Source organism: Embiotoca jacksoni, unplaced genomic scaffold (assembly GCF_022577435.1).
Source record: "Embiotoca jacksoni isolate LCO1_2020_lvr unplaced genomic scaffold, fEmbJac1.0.p SCAF_15, whole genome shotgun sequence".
NCBI lineage: Eukaryota > Metazoa > Chordata > Actinopteri > Embiotocidae > Embiotoca > Embiotoca jacksoni.
The window spans coordinates 6,737,979-6,756,904 of NW_027185285.1; the positions used below are offsets into that span (position 1 = coordinate 6,737,979).

An 18,926-nucleotide genomic window follows, 5' to 3' on the forward strand; every position below is an offset into this window, starting at 1 on the left:
TTTAGTAGTGCTGCCTTTTTAGCTCCCTCATGAACATGTTTATTAATTATCTGAGAAGCTTTGGGAAAGTCGAAACAACCTGTTTCTTTCAGTGCTAAAAGTTGCGAGCTACAGCAGTTCATCCATTACTGCATTCAGCTTGAAGAGGGAACAGCTCCGTTTTAGCACATTTTTATACAATTGCTTTTAAGTGATGTCATCCTTTTATGTTCTTTTATGAAGTTCTTTTGTTCCCCTGTTTTTGTTTGTTTATTTTATTCATTTATTTATTGTTTGTTTTCTATTCCATTTGCTCGTTTTGGTTATTTGTTTGGTTTTGCCGTATTCATTACCTTTACGGCATGGTCTTTTTTTTGCCTCCTGTTTTTTAAAAAAAATGTTTACTGGTATTGACATTATGCATGACTATGCTTTGCTTCTTTGTAGAGCACTTTGTAAACTGTTTTTAAAGGTTAATAATAAAGTTATTATTATTATTATTATTGTTATTATTAGCAGCAGGTCAGCTGTCATTTTCAATGCCGCTTTTCTTTACAGTTCCAAAATGAATTGCATTGCACACCGCAGACCAAAACTTAACTACATAAAACTCAAAAACTTTGATACCTCCACCAAAGAAAGCAATCATACGAGCCTATCCAGAAAGCTATTTTGTGGGCGAGGCCCATAGATCGAGGCAAGAGTGTTCGTGTTTTGTTTCTCCCAGAGCTGAACTTTTCTATTTAGACCTGTCAACAGTCTTGTTGTGCTCGGTGGTTTGTGGTCAGATGCCGTTTCCCAAATAGAAACCATCTATCAGAGGCTAAGTGGTGGCTAAGAGATGTCATTGTGGTCATGAGTGGGTGATGGTGGTGAAGGAGGAAGTGGTGAAAGGAATGGAAAAACAGGTCCAACGGCTGCATTTATTATTGTGTAAGAGCTAAATGGGATAGAGCAAATCCAGTACACTTGTGAATGAATAGAGTTCATTTGTATGTGTAAGGACTGAGGAGGCAACTTCATACTAGCCAAGAAGATATTTCTGACAACATTTCTGTACCTTCAGTGTCCATCTCAGACATAACAGCACATTGTGCACTGAGTGATGCACATAGGGAGAAGAAAACAAATGAAACACTTGCTCAAATGTAAAAAGGCAAGAATTGAAGCAAGATATTCCAAAACTTTCCCTTCGTTATTGCTGAGACGGACTATAAAGTACCTGCCACCCATCAATTTTGCATTTTATAATGTGACCTTTTAAAGAACTGCAGACGGTGTTCCTCTGCATCTTCTTGTAGTAATGATGTGTTGTTGGTGCCGTAATGAATTTTCTGTATATTGGATTGACAGTAGAACAATAACATGAGCATCTTACAGTATGACATAATCCAATACATTAAACCTGAAAATACAGCCTGTGAAATAACCAAAAAGTTATATAAAGACTTCTGTTACATTAGTCAACCTCATCAAAAATAATTACTTTATCACGGCTTTGGCACTTATAACCATGTTAGAGGCAAGGACTGAGAGATTGATTCCAATGTTGTTCAATTAGTCCACCACTTCATTTCAGAATATCTCAACAAGTTTTGGATGGATTGCTATTCAATTTTTTGCAGATATTTATGGATCCCGGGGCATAAAGCGTAGGGAAGCATGATGAGGCTGATATTTTAGTTTTTTAGTACAGTGTATCAAAAACTACTGAATGCATTACCATGAAATTTGAGACATATCCAAAGGAAGGTGCCCAAACAATGAATCTTATTGACTTTGGTGATCACCTGGCTTTTTCCTTTAGCACCACTGTGCAGACATGTTTTGAGTCTCGACAACTGTTAGACGGCATTCTGTCAGGGAGGGAACTTTTCATCTAATGCCATGATCAAAATGTCATGATCAAAATGTGACCTTTTCATCAGCCACAGGTGTGCTTCTTGTTTAGTGCTAATTAGCTAATATCAACATGCTAACTTGCTAAATTAATGAGATGAGCTTGATAAACCTGCCAAACATCAGTATGTAATGATTGTCACGTGAGCGTTTAGCTCAAAGCACCGCTGGCTTGCTGGTTACCTGTAATGATCAGTCTGCCCTTGACTGTGGATACATACAGTCTCTGTCCATATTTACTAATGGTGTGGTCCCCGAACGGGTGTACAATGTGGGGAGACAGTACGCTAGTTCAATAGCTCTGAATCACATTATCTCCTCTAATGTAAATACAAAGAATTTTTGAAAATGGAAGCTGAATGTCTGCTGATTATATCTGACATAAGAGCATTAAAGTCGGGCCAAGAAGCTGTGGAGCATGCAGACAACAATCACATAACAATCTGTGCTTTTTCATGCATCAAAGGTTCCAGTCCTTTTGTGAACAATCTTCCCAGCAGCAGCAACAGTGTCTGAGAGTCTACCTGCACCTCCAGCACAGAGACTCCTCTGTTTGCATCACTGCTGCCCAGAGCTACAAAAAGGAGGTTAAGAAGGTGGGAGGGGATGGGAGTCCCAGGCAAACCCCTGGATCAGGTTCCTGCCTCCCCAGGCATGGTGATACCAGACCTGCTCAAGGCATTCCCTCCCACATCCTGCCCTGACAATGGGAAAAGCCGGGGAGAGCCCTCCTCCTCTCCTCTGGTTTAATTGGTAGACAATGATTGCATTCTCCTCCCCCTCTCTTGGCCTCTGTCATGGGGACAGGGGAGTCACACACAGCCTAATTGCCACCTTGCACCCACAATGGGTGTATTAACCTCTGTGCATGCTATGACAAAAGGCCCAAGTTACACAGCTACAATGCTCTCTCTCTCTCTCTCTCTCTCTCTCTCTCTTTCTCTCTGTCTAAGAACTGTTGTTTCATTCATTCAGCTGGGAGAGTCATTCAGGTGGACTGTGATAGATCTACCTGGGAAAGGTCGTTATCTAATAACAGAGCTCAGTTGTTCGGGGTGATGCAGTGCGTGTGGTCTCATTGTTAAAGGGCAACAGTTGATTTTGTGACAAAGTAAGAATGAAGCATGTGTGTTCTATCATTTTTAGACAGGAGTAATGAAAAGAGAAGAACAGTCCGCTATTTGTCTGAGCTCAAACATTGGCCGCATTACAGCGTCTGAGACGAGAAATTAAAAACATCAAGGCTGTTAGTAAGATTTTATGTCACACTGAGTTTTTGTGTCTTTTGTCCTAATAAATTGCTTAAATACAAAGTCTTAGTCACAGACTGCGGATTCACCAAAGCATTTAGTTGGCAAACGACCTGTGAAAAGCTCCTGGCATTAAATACAGCGCTGCTGTATGCTTATTTAAGATAACCAACTTGGGAAATTTTTATGTAATTTCAGCAGCTATGCTTGCTCAAAGTACAATATATATCCTCACCATAAGTCAATACTTGGCCTGCTTTCCTTGCTTCATAAAAATAAATGCTCATTTGGGATGTCTAGAATTCACGTCCTGGAGGGAAATGAATTTTCTGCATTCCAGACAAATGCGGCAGCGACATTCCGAGTGGGAAGCTTCGGAATTCCCCCATCCAGTATTTTAGACTATAATGATAAGATAGGAAGGCTGAACAACATAACCATGCAAAGCAGTGACAAAAACAGGGTCAGGAGCCACAACAAGCATGTACAATTGCCAAAATAAGATGCACTTGGTTGTGGTGGAAAACAGAGGAGCACACATGCAGTGGTCCAAACCCACAGACATGGACACAGACAGAAATGCACAAAAACACACACTTGTAGGTCTGTGATTAAAAAATTGGGATAAAATAGGTTGATTTTAAAACTAAAATGTTTGATCTATCCATCCAGTGTTCATCCTCTCAGTCTAAGGCATGTTTTGACATTTCCAAACCACAAGCTTGACCATGTATGTCCTCATCACAAAGCTACAAAAGAGTGTACAGAATTTCTAAACATACATCCACGTATGTACAGTATATCCTATATATTTTTATATGCATTGTAAATACCTTTAAATAGAGTATATACTGGTAAATTATAATTATATGTCCACTGTTTATGGATAAGGGTTGCTTTGATTAAAATGAAATATTAAGTAAATTTCCCATTTTATATTCTGGCTCTTGATGGTAATGATAGCACGTTAGACACCATGTTACCTGATGCAATTTGGAAATGTGGTTGTAATGTTGCATTGTGCTGCAACATGGTTAAAACAAAAAAAGGAAGGGGCTTTCAGACAGACAAACATCACTCACAACACTATCATCTCCTGCAACTCAGCTGACCTGTAATCACATTACAATTAGGCTACTCTGCTCTGCCACATTAGATTGTTAGTGCATAAACACTTGTTCAACACAGAGAGAAAGTAGAGAGAATCTAAAAATACAGAGCAGAGAGGCTCTGAATGGAGGCGAGTGACAAGCCGGGGATTAGTACCGCCTCAGCGAATCAAACAAACAAGTCCAAGAAGGAGCATGGACGGGAGGGTGGAGACAGAGGAGGATGGACAGAGAGGAGGAGGAGGAGGAAGAGAGGGATGGTGATAAAAAACACTTCTTCCTCAGGAGTTGACCTAGTAAAACATTCATTAGAGGAGTATTTATGTGCATGTGTGAGTGAGGAGGATGAGAGGGGAGTTTAAGGCTCGCAAGTCTAAAATAAGACAGTCCTCTGTGTTTCAGTGTCTGTGTGAGAGTGCCTGTCAAAAAGTAAAATAAGAAAAAAAATACATATTTGAGATGACATACAGACACGTTTAGAGCCTGATGCTACACTGCCAACCTCTCGAATCGAGAATAGATACCGAACTGAGACACAGACGTATTAGACACAGAGTGAGACAGAAAGAGAGAAGAACATGAAAAGAACTCGTTTTGAGAACATCCAGTAAATGGGACAAAAATGAGTCATTCTTAATTATGACAGATGTGGATGATACAAAATGACTGATTTCAGAACACCCAAAAGTGTCACTGCACCCAAACACACTCTTTAATGAAGAGACATAATTAGATAATAAGCAGAACACATATAAATGATTGACACTTCAATTATAATATTCCCCACTGAAATTCTGCAGTGGACTTTGTTAAAGACTTGACAAAGCTAACTCAAATTGTGTGTGTGTGTGTGTGTGTGTGTGTGTGTGTGTGTGTGTGTGTGTGTGTGTGTGTGTGTGTGTGTGTGTGTTGATGAATAGGCAGATGTGACAAACCACTGAATGCAGCTGGTTTCATGACTGCACAGCACTAATTAACCGGCTCATCTCACCGCCTACAAGAGGTCAACACATCACAGCTCCCACACACTGACTGCACTGAACACACACACTTGAAGTTTAAACACATACACATAATGCACAGCATCACAGTGTGTAGCTGCAAGATTGAGAAATTCATTATGAGACTTTGTTTACATGGATACCTTAAAAAGGTAAAATATGACTGAGAGAGCAGCAAGTGAGGGCAAAAGAAGAAATATTGGAAACTTGTACACACACTTGAAAGCTGTGCTGAAAATACTGACTTTACAGCAGTATCCGCCTGGAGCTTGGACTACACAAAAGTCTAATGGAACAAATGCAGGAGAAGAAGAAGGAGTGGAGATGAAAGAGGAGCGTGGAGAGGGACAGAGAAGAAAGAGGTTGTGTAAGATGAGAGCAATCCTCAGCCACATTAGAACAGCTTAAGAGCCAAATTAATCTTAAAGACCTACAGAGGGAGTCGGTGGTGCTCAGAGCCTAAAGAGGAGCTGCTGGGCCTGGCCCTCTCTGGCTGCTTGGCTGAAAGTACAAAGCAGCATGAGAAACAGATGTTGTGATCGCCTGACACCGGAACAATGTGTGTGTGTGTGTGTGTGTGTGTGTGTGTGTGTGTGTGTGTGTGTGTGTGTGTGTGAGTGTGTGTGTTAGTGTGTGCTAGAGAGACAATAAAATGTAGAAGACAGGAAAAAACACAGCAGATAATGCTTGCAGATGTAGTCTTTGCCTTGTGTGTTTCTCTGTTTGATTCTCTCCACTTTTAACAAAAAACACATTATGTGACATATCAGAAAAAAAATAACTGTTATTTTTGCTACAATTCACTGTTATAAATCAGAATGTTAGTCTCATACAGCCAAGATAGCTTTAATGAGTCATCCTCAGAGTACTACTGCTGCCAATCAACCTTCTCACCATATGAATGTAGACAACAGACAATCATACGAAAACCTTGCATTTTGCTCAATGACTTTATTGCTTTAATATCCGATGCTAATGTCTTTTAATCTTTCATTGAGTACAACATACGTACATGACAATTAAAGTATGGTAAGCCTAGGAAAAGGCTGTGGACATGTCTAAAAAAAGAAGGCCATCCAATATGGATGCAATTCCAGGGGATGCTGTCCAGCTAAACCATCAACCACGGGTCTCCAACCAGCTACTGGTTGAGTATGTGTGCGTTAAATTCAGGTGTTGTTCACATAAAACAAGTTTATTCAGCTGATTTGGTGAGCTCAGTTATGTGAACAAATGTTAAAGTGTCTGAAAGCTACATTAGTAGCTCTCAGAGGAAAAAAGGTTGGAGACCCCTGCCATAAACTAACCATAACCAAAGATTTGGCCTCAATTGATTATGTCTGATAAGAAATACATTGCAAATTGGGAAGTGATTTCCATCCCCACATTTATCCTTTTTTATTTTTTTTTATTTTTTATCATCAAGCACTCCAAGTACAGAAGTGTTTTTAAAATCTATTTCTAAAGCTAGTCCTGTCCTCACACAGCTGACCACCTCCATTTCACATGTAACCTTTTGAAATAAATAACAAGTTTCGCAACATTTCAGAGGAAAAAAAGTGATGACTAACCCCAACATAGATGTCAACACATTGAAACTGTCGCTTGGTTTCATGGGGAAATGTTGAACAACACTGTTAGGCAACGTTAAACTGTATCTTTTGTCTACATCTATGAAGAAGAATGCAAACAGATTTTTCCCTCATCATTTTTACATGATTCATTGTATTTCCTCCTACACACATGCTTATCTGATAATGAGGAAAACCGGTCAAACAATACCGTAGACACACAGAATGAAACACTGAGATATGTGCCCTGAAGTGACGACACACAAGGGGAATCAAAAAGCACTGACAAGTTAAGGACACATTTCAAATCACACACACACACACACACACACACACACACACACACACACACACACACACACACACACACACACACACACACACACACACACACACACGCACACATACTTCACTTGAAATTTATAGCCTCCTCTATCTCTGCCCACTCATGAACAAACCACACCTGCTCTCTACAGATTGTCATTGATTTCCGCAGCCAGGTCAGACAAATCGCTTGGTATCCTGAGCCACTGTGCTTGTCCCCTGGCAGCAGAGATGGTGCAGCAGGGGCTGCTAAAATCCTGAGGAATCTCTCCCTGCCAAGCACCCTTCAAACCGACGGGCTGGTGAAGCCACAAAATCATGCAGCCAGGATTTACGTAACCTATCAGCAAGTGAAAAGATAGATGTGACAACTCAGCTGAAGCTTTTCATAATATGCCAGATCGAGGTCATGATCAGTGCAGAAAACTTCATGGTGGACTTGACGACGAGGATGTTAATGTGAAAAGATTTGACGTTTCATCACATTTAAAGTCTCTTTACGCGCTTCAAGGCTTTTTGACTTGTCACAGCGCAAATCATTTGGGGAGTGTTAAATGGTGAGTGGTCGGGAGTGAATGAATTGGTTTTCTTTTGTGTAAGCAGGCAAAGTGGGGACTCGCAGTCATCACCTCCTGTGTAATATACCCACTGCTCTGAGTGAGTCGCTACAGCTGCGGCTTGGCTCGCTGCTCACACATTTTCCAGTACCAGCCAAGGGTGCACAAACTCCATAACCCCCACAGAGCCCTTCTCTTTGCAGCTTGTGCGTTTATGTATATGTGTGCGTTGCAGCTGTGCGAACAGCTGTCTGTAGTAACATGCCTCATCTGTGTTTGTGCACATCCAAAGATGAGCTCAGACAGCACCTCTCAAAAGTGTGTCCAACTTATGAGAGCCAGCAGCATTCCTATGGCCCTCATGGGAACTCTTAAGGGAAATACTGTTAAGAGAGTGACCACTTAAGAAGAAAAACCAAAAGAATCATGTGATCTAACAATACTTTCTGCCTTCCAGGCATTAAAATTGAGAAAAGGATGTCAGTTAAGCCGTGGTGATGAATTGAGTAGGGGTGTCTGTGTGTTGTGCAGCGCGTGCCTTGCATGTTCATAATTACATCCATGCACTTGTTTTATATGTGTTTATGCATGCATACGCATTCACGCCACATGTATTTAAGGTTGTCTGGATCAGGACGAATCTTCTCGAACTCAGTGTGATTTGGCTTCTCTACATAATGCGAGGGCATTATTTTTCTTCTCTCTTTGAATTCCATCTGGTCTCCATTCATGATCATCGCTGCGTGTGTGAAAGATTGGGACAATTCAATCCGTAGACCAGCTTTTATTGTCATTTGGACTAAAGATGCATGCCATTGAATGTGTTTACAGGATTGTCATCTCTCTATAGCTGAAGAAGATTAAATGGTAGAGAAAATAAGCAGCTGGTGAACTCTCCACTATCAAACTTCCCATAAAAACCCACAAGCCATCAAAGACACTTTATGAAAAGCACCCTCCTGCACTTTACAAGAACACATGTCAATCAATAATAAAATCATTAATCTTTCATGATCAGATCAATGGCCAGAGCAGGAAGATTTTTTTCTCCAGAGGACATTAGATGGTTTCGATCCTAATAGTATTCTCCACTCACAGAGAAGATCCATGGATAAATGTCAGTCATAACCCAACTGCAGGGGCGCATGTGGTGATGAAACAGCCTGTTGACAATAAAAACAAAACAGCCTCTTGGGTGTTGCAGCTTTGAGGCTTCACAGCCCACCCCCACTGGCTTTACTAGCGCTACGAGCCCAAGCTCGTCAACACTGATTCCGTTCATGCAGATGAGGACATATACAGATTCCCCACGGTGCTAAAGGATGAGCATGTGTGCCCTATATACAGTGCATTATGTGTTTACATGTAATGAACCCTGGCTGAGGCGTGTACACAGCAAACAGGGGCAATCAATGTCATTTCTGATGTTCTTGCCATGCAAAAACCGTTTTAAGTGTGAGACTATCAACAAAATAGGTGGAAACTGGCTTGTCAAACAGCAGGTGGTGGACAAATGCATTCTTTCTTTGCATATCAGTGGCTTACACCGCCTCCCTCAAACCCCCGACCCTCCATCTGACAAATCCAATTGGCATGACATGAACATCATAGTGCTGTATATACAACACAACCATGCTCCTGGCTGGGAAAGGGGAGGATGGGCACCAGGGACATGAGCCAGACAGATTTGGAGGTCTGGCATGGAGGGTTTCCACTCGGCTTGCAACCTGGCTCCAGCTGGAAGACCCAGTTCCTTGACAGGTTGGCAATGTTAAATCTCCCGAATCCTCTGGACTATCACTACTTTTCATCGGTTTTCCAATATCAGACCTCTCTTAGTTCACATGCCACTTTCCCCTCCTTCCTCCACACACAGCCTTTGACCATTTTATCTTACAGACATCTGAATTTCCCATGTTGTGTATTTTTGTTTGCTAAAGGAAGGATTTCCCTGAGGTAACACCACTAAGATTTATCCACTTTCTTTTTACGCTTACACTTTACTCACTCGAGGCGTGTAGATACCATGGATGGACCTTTTGAAAATCATTTACTGCATCTGCCACTGAGATATTTTACATGATTGATTGTCAGATCAAAATTCTTGGGAGGGAAATGGATCGTAAACAGTTGGCTTGCAAATAAATCTGAGGAGATCATTTTTTTGAAAGAGAGAACAAGCCGTTGTGACCTAAAACACTTAACAAAATTCTCATTTGAAAACTGCATTAGCATCCTCTACTCACAATTAAAATCACCAAAGACAATCATAAAGTTAGTTAGACAGATAAAAGAACACCCCAAACATTTTCCCAGAGCTGCACAGAGAAAACATCTTGTGGAAGTGTCTGGCAAGCTGTCGGCTTGTGCAATCTCTCCTGGCCCGTGGCAGTGCAGAGATTTGCATTTGGCTCAAAGGACACCTGAGACATCAAAGCCTCTCTGAAGCACCACTTGATGCTGCACAACAGGACAGGTGAAGAAAAACAATGCAAAAGCAGGAACTCTCTGAACTACTGTACCCAGAATGCACCACGCTTCCTAAAATAAAAGTGGGACACATCAATGCGATGACAGAAAGAACAAAACCTCACGACGTGCTTCAACAAAAGCAGAACAAAGGTTATTTTTCTACATTAGGTCTCTCGGAAAACTCTGATATTTTTGTATTTCCGCTCTGAGGACTTTTGTGTAATAACTGTAAACACTGGACACAGATGATGTTGACAGTCAAAGCAAGAACCTTGAATAAAATATGACAGGCTAAATAAAGAGGTGCAGGAATGTGTAATTCAGAAAGCGACATGTAATTACTGTCAAAACAGTTTCTGACAGCAACATACTTATATCTATGTATTTTACTTACTGAAAGTACACTAAAAACGTGGCAACATATTCTTCTACTACAATCAAATTAAGTTCTGTGTTTTGGTCTATAGACAGCTTTGATAAGTGTATGCTTCATGTTTCTATTGAGTTGTAATGATATTTAATATATTCTGTCATGGAGACGTTTCACATGGGAACACAACCTTTAATAATTTGAGACCCATTTGTATTCTGTTTGATAAAATGAGCATAAGTACGTATAAACAGACACAGCATGACAGGATCTTGGATGTAGGATCTGATTACGCCTGAAAATACTCCGTTTTCTTTTAACCCATCCTCCCATCAATAGTCATGTACGTGCACATATTGTCCAGTTGTCTGTTTTGCCTGGAAACAGCCCCTGAATCACTAGTCCAGTAATATCTATTCATATATACACTTACAAACCCAGGGTCAACTCAGCTCTTGTCAGACACAGGATGACTATGTTGATGAGGCCTGCTAGGTGTTGTTAGCTTGAAAGGTTTGCATGTATGAAACCTATAACAGATGCTCGGATCGCCATAGTTTAAACCATATTCTCTGAGGCTAATTCTGTTAATAAGGGCTCCTGTCCTAAAACTCAGCCACTGATTGGCCTTTAAACGAATTGCCAAGTTAGAGCACGGACAGATGAGTTATTCAAACATGTACAACTGTGGACTGTCACTACTGCTGTTTCTGTGTAATATTAAAAGATAAAGTGCCACTGTATTCAGGTAAAGAGAAGCTGAATAATGACTATGAACAGCAAAGAATTCAGTCAATTAACTTTGAAAACACTTTGCAGCTTTTCCAACATTTCACCATTTACTTTCAGACTTTTGCTGCACTCACGTCTGAACTATTTATCCTTCACTCCTACAAACACCAATGTGACCTTGACCTGTATGGTAACGGGGTCGATACACTTGAAAATAAAGAACCATCATGACATTATGAACTTTCCAAGAATGCAGTCAAAGTTAGAGCTTTACCTCTTTCTCTCCTTCCCTCTCTCTCTCTCTCTCTCAGAATCAAAAGCCTTCCAGCGGGGCTCTCATGAAGAAAACCATTCTGCATTTCATAGCAATCAAACCAGGCTCTGAGCAATTACTTCTGATCGCAGCCCAGTTGGCCTGGACACTGTTTATCCACGCTGGCATGGGAATTCAACGGGCAAAACTCAGACAGCTGAGGAGGAGGGTATTTCTTTTTCAAGTCCAATGTGCCTGTGCCAGCATATATGACTCCCCAAAGACGTCTTCACGATGGCTCAATGCTCATTTTAATTAACACATAAGCCTGTTGATGTTAATTAAAAAGCAGACAGACGATTCCCCATCAGAAAAAGATCACACAGAGGGGAGGGGCTGTGTATATGAACAAACCGCGAGATGCAGCAGCAGTGCTTGGAACTTATCCACATGGGACTGTGTGTAGCCCTCTCGAAACGTATGCATTGCAAATCAAACAGATTTTCTCTGATGAAAATCCAGATTTCCTGAAATCTGAGAAACCAGAGAAATTTATATTTAATTATGTAATTAAGATACTCCAACAACAACCCTGATATCTGACGTATCTAAATGTAGTTGAACTGTTATCATGCAGCCTGTTCCTGTGGGACTTACTTCATGGGCTTGAACAGCGCTTGTCCATAGTTCTGGAAAGTCATGATCAGCTTCAGCTGGGTGCCTCCTGATTTCATGGCTGGGAGGAAAAACAAGCGAGATGTTAGATCTACGGTCTAAACTGTTTGAAGCATAAACACACACCGACAAACACATGATTACGCTCACACATATATACACAGCTGTTTCGTTATTTGCCAATTTGGAAAACGTAATTTTGCATGAATGCATAATCGAGCTATCACATCTGCGAACCGCGTTACCGAGACATTGTACAATCAACTTGCAATCGCTGCAGTTGGGAGCTGCGTGTGACTGAGTGCAAAAAGTAAGACAGACCAAAAAGAGACATGAAAAGGCGTCGGGCGAGTTTAGAGCTTGATGGAGGGCCAAACATGAAATGAACAATATGTCTGATTGAAAGGGAATGACTATGCTCTTGTATGCATCTTTAGAGCAACACATTGCTTTGAAACAGAAAAAAAAAATGTGATTGAGTGACAGAAGGTCCTTGAATTATATAATATTTAGCATATTGTTTATAATAATTAAGGCACATACTACATAGCTAGCTGCATCGTCCAGGGTTCGACTCTGGGATGCCCCTCACTTCTTGCCTGTATCTCTATTTAAACTATATGATAAAGCATACTTACTCTATGTCTCCGTCCATGTGTGTTTGTGTGCACATGCGAAATACTGTAACAAACCCGATTCCGACCAGATGTTTCTCTGTAACCCTACGTGGATTAAACACATTGTTGGCGACTTCTTGTGCACATTAGACTTTCCGGAGCCACTTCCCTCCTCACTCCCACAAACTGACCTCCTGTACCCGGGGAGACGAGCCAGGGCATATGTCTCTGACTATCAGTCATGTCCGCAGTGTCTCCCAGAGGGTGATGAAGACTCGCTGTGAGTTCCCTGCCTTCCTCTGACTCAAACAAAGGGACCGCCAGGCCTTGTGTTTCTGTCAGAATGGACAGGCTTTCGGGGGATTTGCCCATTTATTACAGCGCATTAACTTGAGCATATTACACAACACAGCCCTTCTGCCTCACCCTAATATCAACATGAGCCCCCTGCAGAGGACCCACTTACTGACTGGATTTCAGGCTGAGTAGCTGGCTGCACTTTACCCCCTGCACCGAGATGTCTTTTGTCTTTATTGACTGTCTTGCTGTTTCTCGCAGAGCTCACACAGTTTGCCCCCCCTCTTCCCCCCAAAACACACACACACACACACACACACACACACACACACACACACACACACACACACACACACACACACACACACACACCTTTTTTCTGTTTGTGCTTGTCATCCTTGTATTCGCATTCTCACTGTTATGCTCTGTCTGTCTGTCTCAATTCATCTTATTCAAGCGGTGGCAAGCCTCCCCATTTAGCGTGACTCATTTTCAAAAGCTTTTGGATTTTGCATACACTGTTGCACACTACAGTACAACCTACATAACCTCAGCTTCAGCGCCTTTCTTTTTCATGACAGAGGATGGATAGTGAGTGAAATTAAAGCCACAGAATACAGTGAAAGCATTAGGCCACACATGTGACAGATTTGTAGAAGCCAGGTCAAGTGGATAGTGCCCCAGAGTAATCTTTAAACTTGGTGCAGGCTAAAACCTTTGAGAGATTGAAAATGACTGAACTATGTTTTAATGCTGTGACCTTCCACCCATAAACCACAATTCTTGAAGAACTGACCTCGATTCACCGTTCCGTGTTGGCCCTTTTTAAATTTGGTTTCTCATCTAAAACTACAAAAGGTAATCCCACGTGAGAAACCTCGGCAAAGCTTGGCTGATTGTTTCTGTGGCTTGTATCTGCGCTGACATGCAATCACACATGACATGAACAACAAAAACTTCAACTGGACATTCTTTAGATTCTCCCACAGCCCATTAGTGACCGTGTGCAAATGAACTGTATGTGTTTGTGTTGATCTAACCATCCATCTCGCTCTGTTTCTTCAAGTGCCCACAAATGAATCGATGTCCCTGTCTTCTCTCCTACACCTTCCTCTTTGCTGGCCCTTCAGAAAGCTCAAGGCCTCACCCACCAACCATCAGATTCCCCTCCCGTGCCGCGATGATAAATTCATACCGCACGGTACTGCGCGTATGATTTATGAGTGCAGCTGAAGACTGAACAAAAGGCCACAGCCTGCCCCAACAGAGAGACAGACACAAAGGCGGTGGGGGTGGGGGCTGGGGGGTACTACTGAGGAGAAAATGCTGAAGTGAGAAATGTTCTAATGCTGTCTCTGTTTTGTGATTTTCCTGAGTCAGATGAGTAGCAAGTGTGTGTGCTAATTATGGGGCACAAATGCTGTAATGCATGCTTCCAGGTGTACACACACACACACACACACACACACACACACACACACACACACACACACACACACACACACACACTGCTCTGGGATATTCTGCAGACAGACAGTACTTTTACAGGTGTGTCTGGGCACAGGCTGCTTATAGTATTATTTATAAATTATAAACAAAAGGGACCAGAAACACACACAGTGTTCAGTGCAGACTCACATGTGTAGCATGAATGATTGTGAGCTGCCTGTAAGAGATGGAGGGACGACTAACAATGAGACTGAAGACAAAGCTTCAGTAAGAAACAGTAAAATCGAACACTGATGCACAAAGAGATACAGATAGCCAACATTCACTTCAAGAAAACAACACTGTAGTAAACATAATCGTCCTAAATATGATAAACTACTCCAATTGTTGTTGTGGTGCTGATTTTGGCCACAGCAGTGACAGTATTAAAAGCAGGATCTATCTGTTAAAATAAACAATAGACAATAGTCAAATGACTTGCAGAAGATACTTATTTTTAATGGCATTTTGGCACCTTAAATATTTTTACTTTTCTCACTTTTTTTTTCATCGTGATATTTCACAAAGCAGCTGCAACCATGTGGTGTTTTGTCTGCTTACTTACTTTTGCAAAGAATTTGCACTCATTTATTATCTGCCTTAAAAGCAAAGTTACAAACTCTCCAAATCACTGACAGTAATGGGAGTTTAGGAATGAAAGTAATGTTTAGATAATCAGACTTTTAAAAAGCTAATTCTTCTCAAACATTCTGTCCATTTGAGTTTGTTTGAAGTACGTTGTTTTTAGGCAAATACGTTTTTTTTCCCCGGTTCTCCAGTTTAACTTTTCATTTGGTGGCACAGTGCGTGTTCTCATTCAAATATTGTGATTGGACAGATAGAATAGAAGTGCTGCATGTATATTGTTATTTTGATAATATAATATCACTTAAGTAGTGTTAAATTCATTTCTACAGAAACAAAAACATCAGAATACGCCATTATTAATGATAGAGTAATTTGGCAGCCATGAAACAACATAGTGGTTGAAACAAACGTGCTCCTTTTAACACCATCACACCCACATGATAAACATAGATTGTTAGGATCTATATGAAAAATCAGCCAACTACTACTGATTCATAATATCACACATATAAGCAGAAATTCAGATAAAGGACAAGATGTGTGTGATTATGGCCTCTTTCTAACACACATACACACATGCACACACACACATGCACACACCATGTTATACTACACACAGAAGGACAGTCATTATGTGATTCATGGTGCACTCGGCCAGATGCACACAGCTCACAGTTTGGATTTCTAATGGCTCATACTGCTCCCAAGCCTTCATTGAATCTTGTTTTTAATATTAATTATTTTTGTTGTATTTAGACAACAGAATTTTACTGCTTCTGGGTGGAAAATCCGCTTCAAGTTGCATTACATGGCAGGATAATACACCTTCCACTGAGACATGATATTGATATCATAAAAATGTTAAGGAGGGTTTTTAAGCTGGTTTGGATGTTGGAGCTACACAACATGACAGGCCAATATGTAATGGATAGCAAATGATCAATATGCTTTAGGCTAACTAAACCTCTCTCACACACACACACACACACACACACACACACACACACACACACACACACACACACACACACACACTTTCGTATCATTGCTGTGCCTGACTGACTCACCCACACTGGTGATCCTCTGTGTCACCAGGTCCTTCAGGAGGGCGTCCAGCACAGGACTGTGTCTGGAGTACAGCTCGTAGCGGTTGATCCCAATGTGGAAGCGCAACCAGTTGGGGTAAGACTCTGCTGTCACCGCGGCGGTTGGAGAGAACTCCTCCTCATCTTCGTTTCCCTCTTCATTGTGCCTGAAAACAAGTGAGGAGGAGAGAGGAGAGGGTTTAATAAGAAGTTGTGGTGCAAGCTGATTGTTGTTAGGAATATTGGCGACAATTATTTGCTTCTATCTGAAACTGTATAAAAAGAGTCTAACTGTATTGATATAATTAATGCTGAAGGAATTGGCACAGGTCGCTACATGTTAATCACAGATGGTTAAAATGCAGCTTCACTGACAAGGGATAATCCAAGAACATGAAAAAAAAAAAATCCAGCACGATGATAAATCGGATAAGAGGGAAGGAGATAGCATGACAGTAGGAGAGATGGGTGGAGGCAGCAAATGGATGTGTGGACACTGAGGGCAGAGAAAAGACAGATACAAAGATAGATGTCTCATGATTTGTATGCCTTATTAGATTGTATAGGATTTGGTCCAAATTGAAACACCATTTAAAAGCAAAGGAGCCAAATGAAGGCATGCTTATTTGTGAAGCCAACATGTAATATTCCCTTCACTTTAAGTCTCTTACTCGCCTCTCCTCAACCATCAACAGTTTAAAACAGCCTCACTGTCACTGTCCCACTTTAACCCTGAAGTTTTATTCATTTTGATCAGCTTACCATCCTTGGTTTCCTGTTGCTCGTGGATAAAACCTGATGTCAGTGTTGACGTTAAACAAAGTGTCATCGTCCGTGAGGGAAGGAAGGTCAACCTTGTATAAAGGATGCTCAAACAGAGCAAACAATCGAGAGCCACCGTGGGTAGAGGCGGTCCGACCCCCGCTTGCGTCTCCGATGAGCGGCTTGTGGTCCTCCGCCTTCCCCGCCGACGGTTTCATCCGCCGGAAAGACTCCGTTTTGTCCCCGGCGGCTGTGATCTTTTCCAGCGAATGTGATGTGAGGTTGGAGCTCGGCTCGTTGCTGAAATCCTGCAGGATTCTCAGCGTGTGCTTGTTAGGCCAGCCCGCTTCAGCCGCCGACCTGGCGCGCTGCTTCCCCCAGCCCTGCGACTCCACGCCCGAGTGGTGAGCGCACTGACAGCCGCCGTCCCCGCTGTCCGTTCCCGCCGCCCGCTTCTCTAGTTTTGGTAACAAGTCTATCATGATGTGCATGGTGCACGCAACCAAAAACACCATGAGTATTAACACTCTGAATTTACGAAACAATATCATATTTATATATATATATATATATATATTTTTTTTTTTTTTTTTGACAGAGTAGGCTAAGCTTTAAGCGCAGCGCACCTTACAGCACCGACATTGACGTCCAACAGTGTTTTGCGATGGCAAGGCGGCGATGTTAGTTTGGAGATTTTCTGCGATCATTGCACACAACTATGTTAAAAACTCCATGATATGTGCAGCCTCTAATATCTACACCAGTCCTGATCTCTCATTCCCAGGCAGGTGGACAGACCGACACATTGTGAACACTGCACACTTCACTGGCAGCAGCTCAAGAAGTGCTCTTCATTCATTGCGTTGTTGAATAGGATACAGTGTCATAAGGACGGAAGACCAAATCAATCTTTCAGAAGACGTATCAGAAAGCAGCGGGGTCCTGTTAAAGGCATCGATGTTCTTCCTCAAACCTGCCTCCTCCTATCGCTGCCAGCACGGAGTGAGATGTCAAACGTGTCATAACTGTCCTCCGAGGGAAAAGTAACAGTCGAGATTGATGTAACCTAACCCAGTCCGCAAAAACGCAGCCTTCCTTGTCTTTAGGATGAATTTGTGACCAAGGAGGAAAAACAAAAAAAAACAACAACAACAAAAAAAAAATCCAGAAAAATAACAGGTGATCCGCAGATTGCTTGGATGCAGCCCCGCTTCTTGTCAGAGCTGCTGCTGTCTAACGTTGAAGTCAAATCGGGGACTGGCAGGCAGGTGCGGTGATCCTGGTTGTGATTTGTCCTCTCAACACTGCCCTGTCTTCCATCCAAGTGTTCATCCAGGGTGGGTGTGTTAAATATTATGATCGAAGCCCTCTGAGCCCAGCCTCGGTGGCGTCATGAGGAAGAGATTGGCTGCGTCTGCACATACAAGTAGCACTAGTGACATGAAAGGCGAGCTTCAGGGATGAAAAGCTGCGAGCTGAAACCCTTCGAGGCTGCAACTCTCCTGTGCGCAGCCAGAGGGCGTTAGCAAAACCTGGAACACTGTGCTGGCCGTATTGTGTGAAGGACAATGTGAATGTATGTCTACTGTACGGCCTTCTTTAAAGTGCACTAATATCTACCGGTTCTCAAAGTGAGCTCTTTGGGCCCTGAAGGGTCCTTGAGGATATATTGTCCCCGGGACCCTGCACATATATACAGAATATTTATGATGGCACAAAAGTTAGAATTTCTCTGGACAAAATCTGGAATGGGGCTCTGTGGTCTAATGGTTTACACCTGTGAGTTGTTTAAGTGTCTGAGAGCTTCTGTCATGAACGGCAGGCCACTTCACAAGAAACACGTTTGTAAGAAGTGCTAACTCTTATGCCATTACGCTGGCGACAGCATCAAAGGCAT

At 42.0% G+C, this 18,926-nt stretch overlaps 1 protein-coding gene across 1 annotated transcript in view; it reads right to left on the minus strand.

The window, feature by feature from the left end:
- fam20ca (FAM20C golgi associated secretory pathway kinase a) overlaps positions 1-18,480 on the minus strand; it is a 40,594-nt gene extending 22,114 nt beyond the window's left edge. Inside the window, exons 1-3 of the mRNA XM_069149176.1 lie at positions 17,030-18,480; positions 16,250-16,434; positions 12,175-12,253 (exon numbers count right to left, since the gene is read on the minus strand). Coding sequence (XP_069005277.1) covers positions 12,175-12,253; positions 16,250-16,434; positions 17,030-17,580 — 815 coding nt within the window. The 5' untranslated portion in view covers positions 17,581-18,480. The remainder of the gene's footprint in view (positions 1-12,174; positions 12,254-16,249; positions 16,435-17,029) is intronic.
- Positions 18,481-18,926: the final 446 nt, after the last annotated feature.